Source organism: Plasmopara halstedii (genome assembly GCF_900000015.1).
Source record: "Plasmopara halstedii genome assembly, contig: Scaffold_1561, whole genome shotgun sequence".
NCBI lineage: Eukaryota > Oomycota > Peronosporomycetes > Peronosporales > Peronosporaceae > Plasmopara > Plasmopara halstedii.
In genome coordinates, this window is record NW_020188473.1 from 663,667 (window position 1) to 679,230 (window position 15,564).

The window sequence follows — 15,564 nt, forward strand, 5'->3', positions numbered from 1 at the left end:
TGAAAAATCTCAACAACGAATTCAATTGCTTTGAGCTCGTGGACTTTGGACAAGCACGACCAGACGCATGCTCTAGACACTTATATTACTACATGGACCTCGAGCACGAGAATTATCGATAGATAAGCATTACAAAAATTTGCTTGTAGCTTTTTAATTAATCATAGCGAGTTATAGCTGATGCAAGTGTCGGCATGAAGTTTTTATCGTTTCCGCGTCCTCAGCCTCGCTGTGGCACAGATATCAGCAAAATAACATGGTGAGATTGAGCAAGCGCTCCCAAGACGTGTAAACTCACTCGATTAAACGTAGTCGGAGTGCTCTTGAGACATCACCCGCCCTTCCTACAACACCCCGCTAAGGGAACTAGCAGTAGTGAGCGGGACAACCTCACATCTGGCAGGAACGCCGTCTATCGCATCAAATGCACTGAATACACAGACTCAGATATCGAGTCTTCGATCAATTTCCTGCGCGATCGGTATCGACACAGGTACGAAGTCGTTGTCGCATAGGCAATGCGCCATCGCTCTGTGGCTTTCTCGAAGCATAATGTCGGACTTGATTCTGACACATCGATTCTATTAAATGCTCTGCTGCCAGCAGAGCTAAAAAAATCTGTTGCTGGCTATGACAGAACCTAAGAAAGCATTACTACCGCATCATACAATACTTTGCGCCATGTACGGTCAATTTTGTTTTGAACCCCTCGAGCTAGAGGGGAGACATTATGAAATTATCAGAGGAGATATCCTCAAAATTTATTGCTATTGCAAGTGTATACACCTCATAGCCTGACTGTTTGTGTGCTTGAAGTCATTGCGCATTGAGCAATGTTCGCGCTAGGACAACTCACATACACCAACATGAGGAGTCGTATCTGTAGTTCTTGATGATTGGTGCATACACCAATTCTTGTCATGAGTCTACACCAACGGGTGCTACTCTAATTGTGACGGGGTTACACGTGCCCTTGTGAGAAAGAGCGGGTTGAACAATATTGTGCTACCATACATAGGTGTGTATGACACAATTAGTGAAATAACACAGTGGTGTGGCTATACGGTGACAAGAAGCCACCACGTGGCAGGGTTGCAAGTAGCAATGCGTATTACTATATTAGCTAGGTTTCGCTATATAATTCGATATTACTAGATTAATAAGGAAAACCTAGGGTTTTAGATATAGGCGGCTCTGCCGTATTAAAAACAGATAGATACAGCCTCGTTTTTAAAAAGAAGGGTTCGTTTGCCTTAGTAAGGCTTTAGTACTTTTTGCAATCCGCTACACTACTTCAGGTTCTTGGAAAGAACTAAGGTCGGTGGACTTAGCTTAGCTTCCTCCAGGCAACGAGCTACGGCAGCCCAGCTGCAGTTGGTTTCACTCGTAGTCAATCTACGCTTCAGTTGTTACGACAGATTCTCTGTGAGGATTAGATACTCCTATTTGCCCCAGGGCATGCAGGACGGGCTTAATCAGCTAGTGTCCTCGCTGAGAGCGTGGAGCACCTCGTTGCGCAAGGGCCGAAGCGATAAACGCGCGCCTAGAGGCGTTTTTAGGTTATGAATTTGCTCTGTTGGAGCACTTACAGCAGAAGCTTTCAGCGTTGACGGCATCTATGACGCCACCGTCGACGACGGATGATTTATTCCGACCCAGGACGCTCATGGTGAGCTTTAATACCTTTGAGGGTAAGAATGGAAAAAAGCATCTTCTCTGGGTGAGGGAGACCAAGCTGGCTATGGCAGCCGCCATGTTTCAATACGAGCAACAGCGCATGGTGCTAGCTATCTCCAGGCTCGAAGGCCGAGCGTGAGAATGGGCACTAACGTGCGGTGCTTCAACCGAAGCACCGCACGTAGTGTTCTTGTCGCCTAATCAGGCATATCGCGTGCATTCGTGTTTCTTTGCTGTCCGATAGGGCAAGAATTAATCGGTATACTTTATCCAAGAGTTGGGTGCTCATATTACCGCGATGGCAGCAGATCCTCTTCCCGAGGCGGTCGTAGTGTCCGTCTGGATGGAGGGCCTCCGCACTGGCGTGGCCAGAATGGAAGTCTCCGGGTGCATCCGATCTCTTTTTGAAGACGCGATAAACGTGGCTTGAATGCCGAATTCAACTTCAACTCGGCACGATTTGGCTGGAATGCACACCCTCAGAGCTCGTCGAGCGGGCCTGATCCAATTGACCTAAGCTATGCTGAGAAGGGAGAGCGAGAGCTCCGAGCTACTGAGCAGCGTGTAAACACCCGACGGTGTTTTGTTTGTGGAGACATTAGTCACCTTCGGACTGGTTGTGCCCTGCGCAAGGTGCGTAAAGGTTCGCCGAACTGACGTCCCGCTTCTAGCCAGCCTGGTATGTCGTGGGGAAACGAGAACTTCCAGTAGGCGCGGGGCGCCCTACTGGGGAAGAGCTGAGTTCTGTTGAGCCTGAACAGGGCCCAGTTCCAAGGAGCTGTGTGCTCTCGAACATGGATCGTGTGTGCAAGCCGGGCTTGCTGGTCGTAAATGCGACCGTGAAGGGCTTTGATAAGCCATGGAAAATCCCTATTGATTCTGGTGCGTCGGTCAATTATGCTCGACGCTCCGCGATTGAAGGATGTATGCTGAGGAGCTGGAAGTGCGGTTGAGTGACACCGTCACTGTCCGCTTAGCGACGGGGACTTGTACCGCTGTGCCGAGAATCCCTGTGGACCTCGGTGTCAAGCTCCTTGACTTTGATAGCATGACATGCTTTCGAGTTCTAGCCTTAAATGCAAAGCACGACCTTATTCTTGGTATGTCATGGTTGAAATACCATGAGCGATGGATTGATTGGAGGTCGAAGACCTTGGGGGCTACGCGCACGTCTCCGGATAGAGCTTTAGTGAGTCATGAAACTACCTCTGCCAAGAAGCAGAAGCGCTATTGGCGCAGGCACTGGACCGGGACGGTCAAACGTTAGATTTTAAAGTATCCAAGTTGTCGAACACTGAAGGTGTATCGAATAGATGTTCTGAGCATGGCTCGTGGGCTGAACTTGGAGTAGAACGCAATCCACTGAGCACTGCTCATGTCTCGAAGTAGTCACTGCATGTTATGCATCGTCAGGCGAGGTCCGAGGCATCGAGGGCGAGGTCCCAATGATGCAAGTAGAGTGGCACGTAGCCCACTAAGCACAGCTTACGTCTCGAAGCAGTCGCTGCATGCCACGAGTGGCATGGTCGGACGTGGTCAGAGGCATTTTGGGCAAGGCACTTCAGATGCGCGTGGAGTGGCTCGTTATTCACTAAACGAAAAACCGCGGAACTAGCAGCTCTTCATCGGATGTTATTAATGACGTCAAGGCTCTAGTGGTGCAGGAGTAGGGCGAACACTGGACGAGTATTTCCACTGGTCTCGCAGAGACGCACAACCTTTGTGGAGAGACGACGGCAACGCCGTATGCTAGCTGCAAGACACTGGGCGTCAACTTTGACCCAGGATGTGTCTATGGTAGACGATAGCGCACAGCTTAACCCCCTCGCAGCGGTAGGACGAGGGAGGAAGACGGCGACGTCACCCTCGAGGCTATTTCTGCGGTGGACTCTTTTTAAGCTGGACGAGATGACCTTCGAACAGCGTAGTGGTGCCTTATAGGCAGGAAGTTTAGCCTTCGAGGAGATTAACTCGTCGTTGCTTCTGGATGAAGCTGTACTAATAAGGTGCTGCACGCACGAAGCGGATCGTCAGGATCCTTCGGGTCCGTAATATCTTTTGTAAAGGAATTGCAAGACGTACCTGCCGTCGGTCCTACCTCCGGAACAAAGTGTGCGCCATGAGACTGACCTATTTCTGGGAACCAAATGCTGCGTAACACGCCAATGACCTCTGCCCAATGAGCAGTGTGATGTCATTGACACCTTTTTCCACGCAAAGCACGAAGCAGGAATGGTGCGTGGGTGCAAGTCTACCCACTCGACACCAACCTTTTGTGTCTGGAAGCCGAATGGCAAGTGGCCTATTGCTCACGTTTATATTATGCTAAACGCTGCCACCATTCTGGCACAAGCACCGATTCATAGGAAGAATGTTTTCCAGAACAATATGGTGGGCTGTGCAGAGTACAGCACACTTGACTTGGTCGATGATTATTACCAATTGCTCATGAGAGCGAGTGATATTTCGCTGACAGCGGTGAGTACTCCGAGCGCTCTGGAAGTGGCTGGTAATACCCCAAGGGCTGTCAAATGCACCACCAACAGCAGATAGTCTTCTGACGCAAATGTTCAGGCCCCATCGAGCGTATGCACAGACATATTTCGACGACATCTTCGCCCATGCTGTGCGGGGCACGGGATGACAGACCATTTGAAAGCGGTGCTCGAGTGCATGCGCACATATAAGTTGTATGCTGATGCCGACAAGTGCATCTTCGGCGCAAGAGAAATTTTTTTAGGGTAATCATTGGGAAGTGTGACCTTCGCGCGGACCCCGCTAAGGTTATGACCATTGTGGACTGGCCTTTCAAAGATCCAAAAGGACTTTCGCAAGTGGCTTGGTCTCGCCAACTACTTGCATAAGTACAGCGCAAATTATGTGGAAAGGGCACGGCCATTTTCCAATCTCCTTTAGAAGGATGTTGGGACACCGAGCATCGAGAGGCTTCTGATAGGGCCAAAGACAGCCACTTCATGCACCATTACTGGCGTTGTCAGAGCCCGATCATTTTTTTAGTGTCGTCTGTGATGCTTCGGACCTTGCCATCGGCTGTACACTGCTGCAAGCAGACGTCGAGGGCCGAGATCGGGTGACCGCGTTCGAATCTCGCCAGCTTAAGGCTGCGGAGAGGAACTACCTAGTCCACGACAAGGGATTTCTTGGGATGAAGCAGCACTTGTCAAGTTCAGGCTTGACTCAAAGCCGTTTGTGATCTATACAGTTCATGCGTCATAACGCCTTGCGTCTCAGTCGTCTCACCTCTCGCAGAGGATGGCTAGATGGCTGTTCTTCTTTGCAGTATGTAACCTCGAGGTGAAGTATAAGCCAGGAAAGCAGAATGCTCTGGCTAATACGTTGTCCCGCAGACCGGACTATGAGCTTGCTCATGTCACGGCGGTGACGTCTTCAGTGACGGATTGATCCGCGCCGCATACGCGGGTGATAGTATGTGTGTAGCGCTGCTACAGGCTGAGGACTTTGGAAACTCGGACAAGAAATTGTCGGCGTGTTTGCGCGCACGGTTACACCGATATTCGCTGAGTGATGGGTTGCTGTATTATAGCACCGATTCAACGATCACGCCATAAATTGTATTTCCTCACGATATGGATTTAAATACAGCATTCTCCATGAGGCCCACGACACCCCGCTTAGTGGTCGCCTCGGTTGTGCAAAGATGTACAGCACGTATGAGACGTGTCAGAGGATGAAACTCTCTCCAAAAGCGGCGGCACCGCTGACCAGTTTACCCGTACGCTTCGAATGTTGATAGTCCGTGAATATGGACTTGTGTTTGGCGTACCGAAGGATTCGGCAGGCAACACGGATGTGGTGGTCTTTGGGGACTGTTTGAGCAAGATGGCTCGTCTTGCGGCAGTGTCGGACACCATCGACGGTGTGGGTAAGCGACGCTGCTGCAAATCAGCAGCACTACCGACTCTCACGTCGAGGCTTTACATCTGTTTGATACTCTGCCGGTGGTGGTACCAGAGTAAGACACCCCATTCCTGCGGGAATGGGGTGTCTTCATTTATGGGAACAGTGGGGTTGAATATCGCGTGGCGTCTCGAACGTCGGTGCAGGTATCGAAGCGCAGCAATCGCGAGCAAATGATCGAGCTTTTACCGTTGAAACTTATTGCTCTTGCATTGAACTTGAGTACCATAGGGGTAGCAAGACGCTACGATTTCTCGATGTCATTACAAAAAAACAACTTAACCGCAACAGTTTATAAGTCATCGACCGACGGCCACTCACTCGCAATCGATTAGGTGCAAGAAATAACTCGTTCGACTCGATCAAAGAGTAATTTACTTATAATGGTCGTGTGCACGGACTACAAGGTGCTACCCGGTGTAACGGGCACAAAGTTCCGATTCTAAGCGAGCATGCCCTTATAACAACATAACAACCTCATATAAAGCTACTGTGATCATCGTTTTTTCCAAATCATCAAGTGGCGAGCACTCGTCACTTGATGAAAATGCACCGAATGTTGCGTCAAACTTGTTAGAGTGGTGAATATATTCACTGTGGGTGTACTTAGTAAAAGTGGTGTAACTAGCTCCTTCAACTGGCGCAACAATCAGATCACCTCGCAAGCGCTATGTCTCAATTGGTCTAAATTTTACTTGAAACTGGCGCTATTCTTTTTTGCGCCATCTTGGTTTGGCCGGGCGAGTGATTTACTCAAACTGTTTCTTCAACAGGACTTGCACTCAGAAACGCCACGACTTGATTGGTTGTGGAGGTTGTAGCTGGCAAGCTCGAAAAATTCGACGTGACTTATAAAACTTGCACACAATATGAGCAACAAAAGGTCACAATTTATTCCACGTTAACTGGTCTTATCTTATTCTCGATGATCAAAATATTCATTAAACAATAACTCACAAATTTCAATCAATGATAATGATCCAGTCAATTGTATGTCGCAATTGCAGAATATTCAACATATTTGTCCAAAAGAGTTCCTTGCCTTTTTATTTACTGTCACACGGCCTGAGCCACATAAATTGATATTAGCCAACGTTGCAAAGCTTTACCACAGCAACAAACGAGCGATTTCCGCCCCGTCATCAACTCCATCTACAGTATGCGTCATAGTTTCTGCTCATCATCACCAAAAAGATCCCACCAAAATATTCTACAACAAGACATTTGAATAGTTCAAACACTTTACTTTCCTCAAATTGACAATTATCTCACTATTCCAACGCTAGTGTAGCCGTAAGAGAAAAGTTGTGAAACGGCTGATTCTGGTTCTCGGTGGTTCTTTTGCTCGCCATAAAAAGTGTGTATCTATCGTACGTACCAACTTCCAAGCGTAAACATCGTGTCGTGATTATGAATCCGCTGTTTAATAGAACAGACACAAACAAGACAAAGGTTATCATGTTGAAGGCGTTGTCTGTCTACCAGTCTCTTGCGTTCCATAATCCTAGTCTTTTGACTTCGAACGACGTTGTAAAATTTGGCCATTTCGGGGGAGAGCTTTTGGTCCGCCATCTGAGGGTCCACAAATATTCAAACAGCCGGAGCTGCATAACTTTTGCACGTGTCAAGAGCTGCCATTACTGCTCTCAGAAGCTTGAAAATACCAACTTTTAACTTTTAATTCGTCGTGTTTAAACCTTGAAAACGAGCAGAATTCAAAACGTTAAATAATCTCACAAGTTCTGTTCAAAGACACACGTCCAGCAAGCGTATTTGTCCAGCTGGTCTATCACTCAGCATAGCATCGTCACGAAAGAGGCCTTAATGGCTTGTTGTCCTAATCTTTTGAGAAAAATCATACTGTATGAAATCTCTACAGTATTCTACTGTACTCTCGTGGCGGTATCGGCTAATTCATTAGCACGCTCAATCATAAAGATAATGAGATGTAGAGGCGCCGTCCTGATAATCTCGAGCACTCGTTGACGTTAAATCGCAAGACTGTGAGGTCCTAAAGTCTCTGCTGTCTCTCTTGATTGAGAAAACGGGACGACAAACAAGTCTTTTCGTTCAAATGAACTTCTTTATGCAGAAACTGGGCCGTGTGTGTGCTTCGTTGCGAGACATCCGGCGGCCCGGCTTAAACATCTCTACTGAATCCTTGTGCTACACACACAACCAGCACCGAAGTTCTACTACCGTATGTTTTTGGTCTTACCAGTGAGCCAAGTTTAAAACAGCGTCACCGAATCCCCCATCACCAAGCCAAACAAGATCAAAGCTTTGTAGCCTAACGTTCGTTACAGCAGACAACAAGCTCGTCTTGGCTTTGGAGCTTTTGCATTTCCGATTTTTCTCGGTCTAAGCAACTTTGCTTACCACGCTTGTCGTTTCCATGATAGCCACAGCTCGCAACGGCCCTACCGAGATTCAGTTCTCGAGCTTCCTAACGCAACTTAAGACACCACAGTCATCAGAGACCTCAATGCGATCAGAAGGACAATTGTGGTTATCACCTTCGAAATTTGCGACCAATTCATCGGATACAATTACATCGCAACCACTTCCAAGCTTTACACCGGATCATAATACCCAGCATTATTATGCTACTGCAAATGTATTGCCATCGCGACCGGTTAATAGTTTCTCCACGCCGACGGGTTACTACTCACAGCATGTTTTACCACTACGTGATCAACACACTACTACTTCGACGCAATCTTGGAGCGCATCAACTTTTAATACGGGTGCTTCTATGATTCCTAGTGATTTTCTACACCATCAACACATGCCGCAGCATCCAGCGCTTCATCCTTTGATACAACACAGTGAAACGATGCCGCGCCAGGATGATGAAGACCTAGCAATTGATGCGCAGATGCTTCGTGAAGTGCTTCAAGAGATGCCAACAGGTCAAACGCCTGTCGGTGCTCCACACACAACACAGTCGCGTGGACAGCAAATACCGGGTCTTCAGCTACTTTTTGTCTCACCTGTGCACTCAACAGACATGACTTCAGCTCCAGCGCAATCCCCCCCTTACTACAGCACTAGTATGGGCATGACAACGACACAAGCGGATATGCTACTTAATATGAACCAGACAGCATCGATTGCACCCATTTATGCTTCTGTGCAGACACAAGATCGGACACTAGCTGGTACATTGCCACTACCGTCAGGGCTTACGAGTGTTTATGATTCGCTTTCAAATGCTGAGGCTAATGGATTAGGACCAACATCTGCGCTTGCGCGTAAGAAGCGTGCGACAGCGCCGCGTATTTGTAAGATTGAAGGCTGTACAAAAGGCATTCGATCGCGTGGTTTGTGCAAGGCGCATGGCGGTGGACGGCGATGTACAACACCTGGATGTACTACGAGCGACCAGGGCGGTGGTCACTGTGTTCTACATGGTGGTGGCCGTCGTTGTCGCATTGAAGGATGTAAGAAGTCAGCACAATGGCGTGGTGTGTGCAAGATGCACGGTGGTGCCCGACGTTGCCGCTACGGTCAATGTACCAAGAATGGTCAAGTAAAACAAGGGTATTGTCGAATGCATCATAACTTGCTAACAGCTCAGCGTCAACAACAAGAACAACTACAAGCACAACAATTGCATTCGCTACATCAACCCCATTTACCCTCTGTCGTGGTAAAGCTCGCGACAGAAGGCATATAATTCACCTCCGGATCTCCGGTCGTACAACGTATGTTTGAAATTCCTAGAGGACAAGATAGCTGAACCATGGAGGAAAAAGACGAGGCGTGTATCAACCTAATATTCTAGTAAATCCTTCTTATAGCGTTTGCCATTCTTAACAAGTCTTTGATTTCACTCTTCTAGCAGTGAGTAATGTCGTGTCACACAATTCTAACTTATAGAATCTTGTCCATCATGTCATAATCAAAAGACGGGAGTGAGTGTCTTGTTGTTAAACGTCGTCAGATGACAGAAAGAGCGTCTTCTTTGGGCTTCCACAAGCTTCGCGAGATACTAATCAGCAGGAAGTTCAAGGACCAGGATAACGTGCCGGTAGAATCGTGTCAGTTATTTATGATAGCCACAGGTGTCTAAAACAACGTTTCTGATGCTATCAAGGTAGCAATACCAACGGTCTCTGCACTCTTTATTGGCTCCTATGGAGCTGCTACAAATCTTCAAGCGCTTAAGCAATCAGAGATCACGCATATACTCTGTGTCTCACCAACTCTACCATTGAAGTAAGTACATTTTTGGACGCAGACAATGCGTATATACTGATCGAGTGCGTGTAGATTTCCCGATGTGTTTACGTACTTGCAACTTCCAGTAGCAGACCAGCCGAATGGAAGGATTTCCATATACTTTGATAAAGCATTTCACTTTATACACAGGTGCGGGTAGTAATTCACGACTTTGTGTATGGAATTAATGTCTTCTTTAGTGCGTTAGCTTCTGGAGGAAAGGTGCTCGTGCACTGTTTTATGGGGCGATCAAGATCGGCCACAATAATTCTTGCGTATCTCATTGCGATTCATGACTTTACACTTACAAGTGCATTACAAGAATTACGACGAGTGCGACCTCAAGCTCAACCTAATAGTGGCTTCTACCAGGAATTAGTCTCCTTAGAAGCACGACATCGCAAAGAGAAACCGAAGACCAACCTTTCGTCTTGAAAAAACGATGAACAAGTTATGCGATCACGCATTTTTAATTAACAAAAAGGTAACAACTAGTCATTCTATCATAAGCTTCGTGTTGATCTTAGAACAAGTTCTACCTTTGTACAATATGGTTCATCAAATAGTTCATACTGAATCAAACGACTCTTTGGATCACAAGGAACTGTCAGTTGATGTCGAGAACTCGTCTGATACGCAGCAGCTTGTAGAGTCTGAATCGAAAGATCCATTACCATCTACAATTCCAACTGCTTCGACGAAGATTTTGTTTCTTGATGGCGTTCGAGGTTTGGCTGCCATTCTTGTGGTATGTCAACATTCTGGTGAATATTTACATGATCTCGACCTTGGTGCATGTGCTGTCGACACCTTCTTCGTCTTATCTTCATTTCTATTGACGCTATTGTTTTTAAAAAAGAGCATACGGCTATTTGCTCAGCAAGCAAGTTTTCGAACATGGAGCTTAAGTCTACTTGATTATTTTCAAAAGCGATTCTTTCGAGTGTATCCCCTTTTTGCTACTGTAGCTCTTTTCATTTGGATCTTGCCTTCGGAAGAAAAGAAACGATATTATCTTGTGAACGATCGAGATCACTTTGATCTGTTCAAAGTCCTCACTTTTAGTTTTTCTCATCGCTATTTTGTCTTTTGGACATTGCCATTGGAGATCTCGTACTACTTTTGTCTACCTGTTTTAGGAATCGCTTTTCTTCAATTAGGTCGCTTATGGTGGGTACCTTTCCTTCCATTGTATGGATGGATCATCTACGCGGGTTGGCATCAACGTCGATCGAGCCACTCTCCTTTGATGCCTCATTTCCCGACGTTTCTAGCTGGATCTTTGGCTGCGGCTCTGTTTCTCAAGTTTGACAGGTGGATGAGAACAGTTGGATTTAAGTTCAGCAAGGTGCACATTATAGCAATTCGAGCCGTCGAGTACGCTATGATTGCAATCATCTTGAGTGTCTGTTTCCGACGAAATTCGAATCCTGATCAACCTACTCAACCGACCATGATATTTCATTGGGTACAGCAGGAAGAGAAGAATTTAAAAGGATTTCCATTTATCAGTCTCCCTTTAACAATATTCATTGTGATTGAGATGCTGCTACCGTCTTGTTTCTCTGGTATCTTTGAGTGGAATGTGCTACGATACTGGGGTAAAATCAGCTTTTCGGTGTACTTGCTTCATAGTTTTATAGTCCGTAGTGACATTTACGGCAAAGATCCAAGTTTGTACTACGATCGACTCTTCGCACGCTTTGGTCTCATTCTCATACTCTGTACGGCTTCCTACCATCTTGTCGAATACCCGTCACAATTACTAGCACAGCATATTACTCGTATGCTTAACGCACAAGAATCAAAAGGCCTCGGATCTTCACCTCATCGGCTTTCATTTGATGCCAAACATGGTCGATTTCGAGCTCCAAATACTATTCAGAGTGCCTAGCGAATGACATGATAAATGTTCAATGAGCGGACAAATACAAGAACCTGGTGCGTACTCAATTATCGTATGCTTGTCCTACAAAAGCACTCGAAAACCTCAATGAATCTCAAGAATAAGGATGCCAACAAGACTTTATTCGACTTAACATTACTTCTCTTCAAGTCTACACCTTGACTGCTTCTACTTCCATCTCCACAATAGTTTCCGCTGCTTTCTCAGGCAATAGCTTGTTTTCAATAAACTCAGCAATCGAGTTCTCGTCCCAATGGGCCACACTGTAACAAAATCAGTATCAATCAGACTAGAGAAATGAAATACTATCATACATTTCATACCTGATCTCCTCAATCTTTTCCCCCTCGTCATCAAAGAATTGAAGCATAGGAAGTCGTGGATTAGTCTCGACTACCTCAAGTCGTTTGATTTGCTCTGCTTGGTGCTCAAGAAAGTTCGCTACTTTCGGATATCTCTTTAAGCGCAGTCGATTCACAACGAGTGCTACTTTTGAGTACCGACGTCCTTCCGCCTCCAAGACCTTAGAGAAATCAGTGCAACATTCTCGACATTCTTTTGTCACCGCAGTAATTGCTCTGTCGGTTTTCTTTTTCTTTTCTGGTGTAGCAGATACTAAAAACGATGATAGCTCGTCACAGAGACGGCAGTCAAGAGCATCAGTGTCAAATCCCAACGTTGTACAATGATGTAGACGTTCAGCAATCGCTTCAGGATCAGATGGAAGCTCAGAGGAAGACTCAGGAGCGTTCTGAGCGTGACCTGAGGCCACTAATAGCACCAACAACGTCACAAAGTGCATCGCTGGTGACGTATCACTTGAAATTGAGAATATTTTATTCGTACTATAAAAAAAATATTAATACTTGTCTTAAAATTTATTTATCTTCATTCTGTTTTATCAGAATTGGAGGTACTTATTAGTTTAGGGAAGGTTTGAGGCCTACTGATGTCACGTCGCCCTTTTCCTCCTCGTTCGTGTAAATCGACGGCTCGCTTGGGACGAGCAACACGCGATGAAGCGTGATAATCGATTTAGTTTTTCCTTAGTAAGTGCGTGTATACAGACGGGCAATTCTTGTTACAGGACAGATACAGATGAAAAGAAGGAGCAGTATAGTTGCACAGCTTGCTACTTCAACTTATCAACTAAAGCTAAGATCATGCCTCAGTCGTGTCCGAGCACTGTCATAGAGCAGTCTACGGGAAGTTTCATGCCTGGTGTGCGGTCGTGCACGCTGCACAATTTCTCGAGCAGCTGGATTATCGAGGGAATACACTAAAGAAAGATCCAGCGTGCCCAGGCCGAAGACTCAAATTCGATACCATTAGCGCCAGAATGAAGAATATAAGGCGGAACCGCACTCGATAGATATATTTTTGAATGTCCAGCGTACAGTGTGGAATAGGAACATAGTTTTTCAAGTTACTCGATGGTGTAAACATCACTGATACAATCTAGTTTCTTGATTGACCAATAAATACTCATGTTTTAGCGAAACGTCTCAACAAGTTCTGAGTGAACACAAGTCGCCAAATCCTAAACATCGAGTGATTCAAGCATCGACTCAAATTTATATACTTCGGTTGCTGGTCTATCCCATCAGCGACCTAACCATACAGAGAATCGGTATCGTGACGCCACTAGAACAAAACTTTCGCACATAGTGTCTGGAATGACGGACTCATTCATGATGGGCGATTCGCTAAGCTCCTACACTGGTACTTGGCGTACCAATTCGATAAAACCACCTTCTTGGCTTTCTTGCACACATCTTATATCGATTGTTCATCAAAATTAACGTAACTTTCTGCCAAACGAAATGAGAATTGCATTTTCTAGAACTACTTATGCCTCTCTTCGCATGAGTAAATAATTCTATCTCGTATAGCTTCACTGCTTCGCACGCTGGAAAGCTTGCTGACTCAGCAGCACTGCAACGTCGTAACGTGATTTACTTACGGTGTTACTGCAGATTGTTTCGATCTCTGTGAATATCTGCTTGAGTCTATCTCAATGATATTGTACCCAGCAGTGAAAATCAGTTCGGCCCATTGAGATCTGAAATATTTGTGCGTCTCATAGCGTGTTGAGTTATGCGGCAATATACTAGATTTTCTGCGACTGCATGTATACTAATGCTTTATGAAGACAAGCCAGCAAGTGAGTACACAAGCTAAACGAGCAAATTATTTCACTTTGTAAAAGAAGACTTGCGCAGTCTGACTCTATCGCTAATGGTGGCTGCAGATAGCTCAAAGTCAAATGAGACGTTGCGCGGGGATATGATGCAAATTTGTTGGCTATAATGGGCCTTCCGGTGTGCATCAGCAATATCTCCGAATGACTACAGATAAAATTAATTGTGGTGACTCGCTTTCTGGGGCAACTTGGCATTTACTACACCAATGCGTATAAAAAGAAAAAGGTAGTCTGAGATCCGTTGATGTGATACATCAGATGAGCGTAATAGCAAATTGATATGTCTCGGATATATATGTGGACAATATATTGACTCCGAATTATTAGTTCTGACACTTAATACCGAGTTCAGCACTTGAGGCGTCGGTATACCACAACTTAATACGATCCCCTTCACAAACTCCCCCCGCTAAGACGTGTGCAGCTCTTCTTACAAAATCATGCAGGAATTAAGTTACACGAGCTCCCACTAGACACGATTGTGCATATTCAACCTTCCAAAATGATCTTATAAGCTTCTCGCACTCGGAGTCTATTTTCCTTACCCTTCCACATAGTTATGTGAGTTTTCGAGAATGGTGTGGCGCTAACCGATAATTCTCGGGCTATATTTGGTCAAACAACCATGGTGTTATCCAGTGAGAATGGTCATAGTGACTCTCCCAGTCCCGACCCGAATCCTTCTTCCTCATCAAAAGTGATACTTTGTCTGACTAGAAGTACAAGTGTCCTAACGAATTTTGCCGCCTCAACCAGATGTGATTATGGATTGGATCCAATTATGTTGTTTGCCATGCTGTAACGGACCTTCAACACGCCTATGCGTGCGAATCTTTCGCTCAAATTGAGAAAGAATTGAACGCCCTATCACCACTCAACTCGTCGCTTCTAAAATGTAGTACTTGTGCCAAAAGCAGTTGCAGTTGGGTACTTCCGTTCGCTGCATGGTAAGGCTTAACGCTAACAAAAAGCCGAAAAGTATCATACTGCACACTTGGTAAAAAGGGACGTCAGCTTGATGGTCTTAGATAGTTGCAGCAAACAGATGTAACTGGAACTTCATCAAGTTGTTGACCTTATTAGATACATACCAAGACGCGGATATTGAGGTAAACAGTAACCATATTGACTGCTTGCCACTGTTAACCTTTATCATCTCCATAATTTTGCAGGCACAGCTACTGACCAAGGCTTTGTATCGATACAGACTGAATTTAGCTGCGAAAAGGTCTTACTCCTTCATTCGCATCAGATGGCTCACATCAATATAGAGCAGATTTTAATCCAGCTTTGGGCTGTTTAGATTATCGAATGAAGAAATAGGAATACCCCCTTTAAAAACGGAGATGAACTCCAAACGTTATTCGGATAAGGTTGTCCTGGCTTCGTTGTCGCTAACAAGTTGATGCACTCTTTTGCTTTATCTTCAACGGAGAAGAGATAGGGTTGCTCAGCAATTTGCGCTTCCTACTTATTATGTGTGAGCTATCTCGGTGATGGCGAAACGAAACATAGACTCTCTCTGCTAATATTATCTGCGTTCGTTGCGTACCCCAACACCTTTCTGACGAGCTCGCGGGCTATACAATTTAATCAATTTGGGTAGAGGCACCCC

General features: G+C 45.6%; 6 protein-coding genes across 6 annotated transcripts; 4 read left to right on the forward strand and 2 right to left on the reverse strand.

The window, feature by feature from the left end:
- Positions 1–6,504: 6,504 nt before the first annotated feature.
- On the forward strand, positions 6,505–7,998 carry PHALS_14796 (uncharacterized protein). Its single transcript, XM_036407072.1, has one exon. The coding sequence runs from the start codon at positions 6,609–6,611 to the stop codon at positions 6,846–6,848; it is 240 nt and encodes a 79-aa protein (XP_036263333.1). The 5' UTR covers positions 6,505–6,608; the 3' UTR covers positions 6,849–7,998.
- Positions 7,999–8,011: 13 nt separating this feature from the next.
- On the forward strand, positions 8,012–9,295 carry PHALS_01551 (uncharacterized protein; the record flags this gene model as incomplete). The annotated part of the gene is made up of 1 exon (XM_024715965.1): positions 8,012–9,295. The coding sequence occupies one exon, from the start codon at positions 8,012–8,014 to the stop codon at positions 9,293–9,295; it is 1,284 nt and encodes a 427-aa protein (XP_024581611.1).
- A 267-nt stretch (positions 9,296–9,562) lies between these two features.
- Positions 9,563–10,275, forward strand: PHALS_01552 (dual specificity protein phosphatase 1; the record flags this gene model as incomplete). Its single annotated transcript, XM_024715966.1, has 4 exons — positions 9,563–9,649; positions 9,716–9,837; positions 9,892–9,990; positions 10,041–10,275. 4 exons carry the CDS (start codon positions 9,563–9,565, stop codon positions 10,273–10,275), a joined length of 543 nt encoding a protein of 180 aa, XP_024581612.1.
- Positions 10,276–10,390: 115 nt separating this feature from the next.
- On the forward strand, positions 10,391–11,734 carry PHALS_01553 (acyltransferase family; the record flags this gene model as incomplete). The annotated part of the gene is made up of 1 exon (XM_024715967.1): positions 10,391–11,734. The coding sequence occupies one exon, from the start codon at positions 10,391–10,393 to the stop codon at positions 11,732–11,734; it is 1,344 nt and encodes a 447-aa protein (XP_024581613.1).
- A 163-nt stretch (positions 11,735–11,897) lies between these two features.
- On the reverse strand, positions 11,898–12,548 carry PHALS_01554 (Selenoprotein; the record flags this gene model as incomplete). Its single annotated transcript, XM_024715969.1, has 2 exons — positions 11,898–12,009; positions 12,070–12,548. The coding sequence occupies 2 exons, from the start codon at positions 12,546–12,548 to the stop codon at positions 11,898–11,900; spliced, it is 591 nt and encodes a 196-aa protein (XP_024581614.1).
- A 1,393-nt stretch (positions 12,549–13,941) lies between these two features.
- PHALS_01555 (uncharacterized protein) lies at positions 13,942–14,204 on the reverse strand (the record flags this gene model as incomplete). The annotated part of the gene is made up of 2 exons (XM_024715970.1): positions 13,942–14,094; positions 14,154–14,204. 2 exons carry the CDS (start codon positions 14,202–14,204, stop codon positions 13,942–13,944), a joined length of 204 nt encoding a protein of 67 aa, XP_024581615.1.
- Between the last annotated feature and the right edge of the window lie 1,360 nt (positions 14,205–15,564).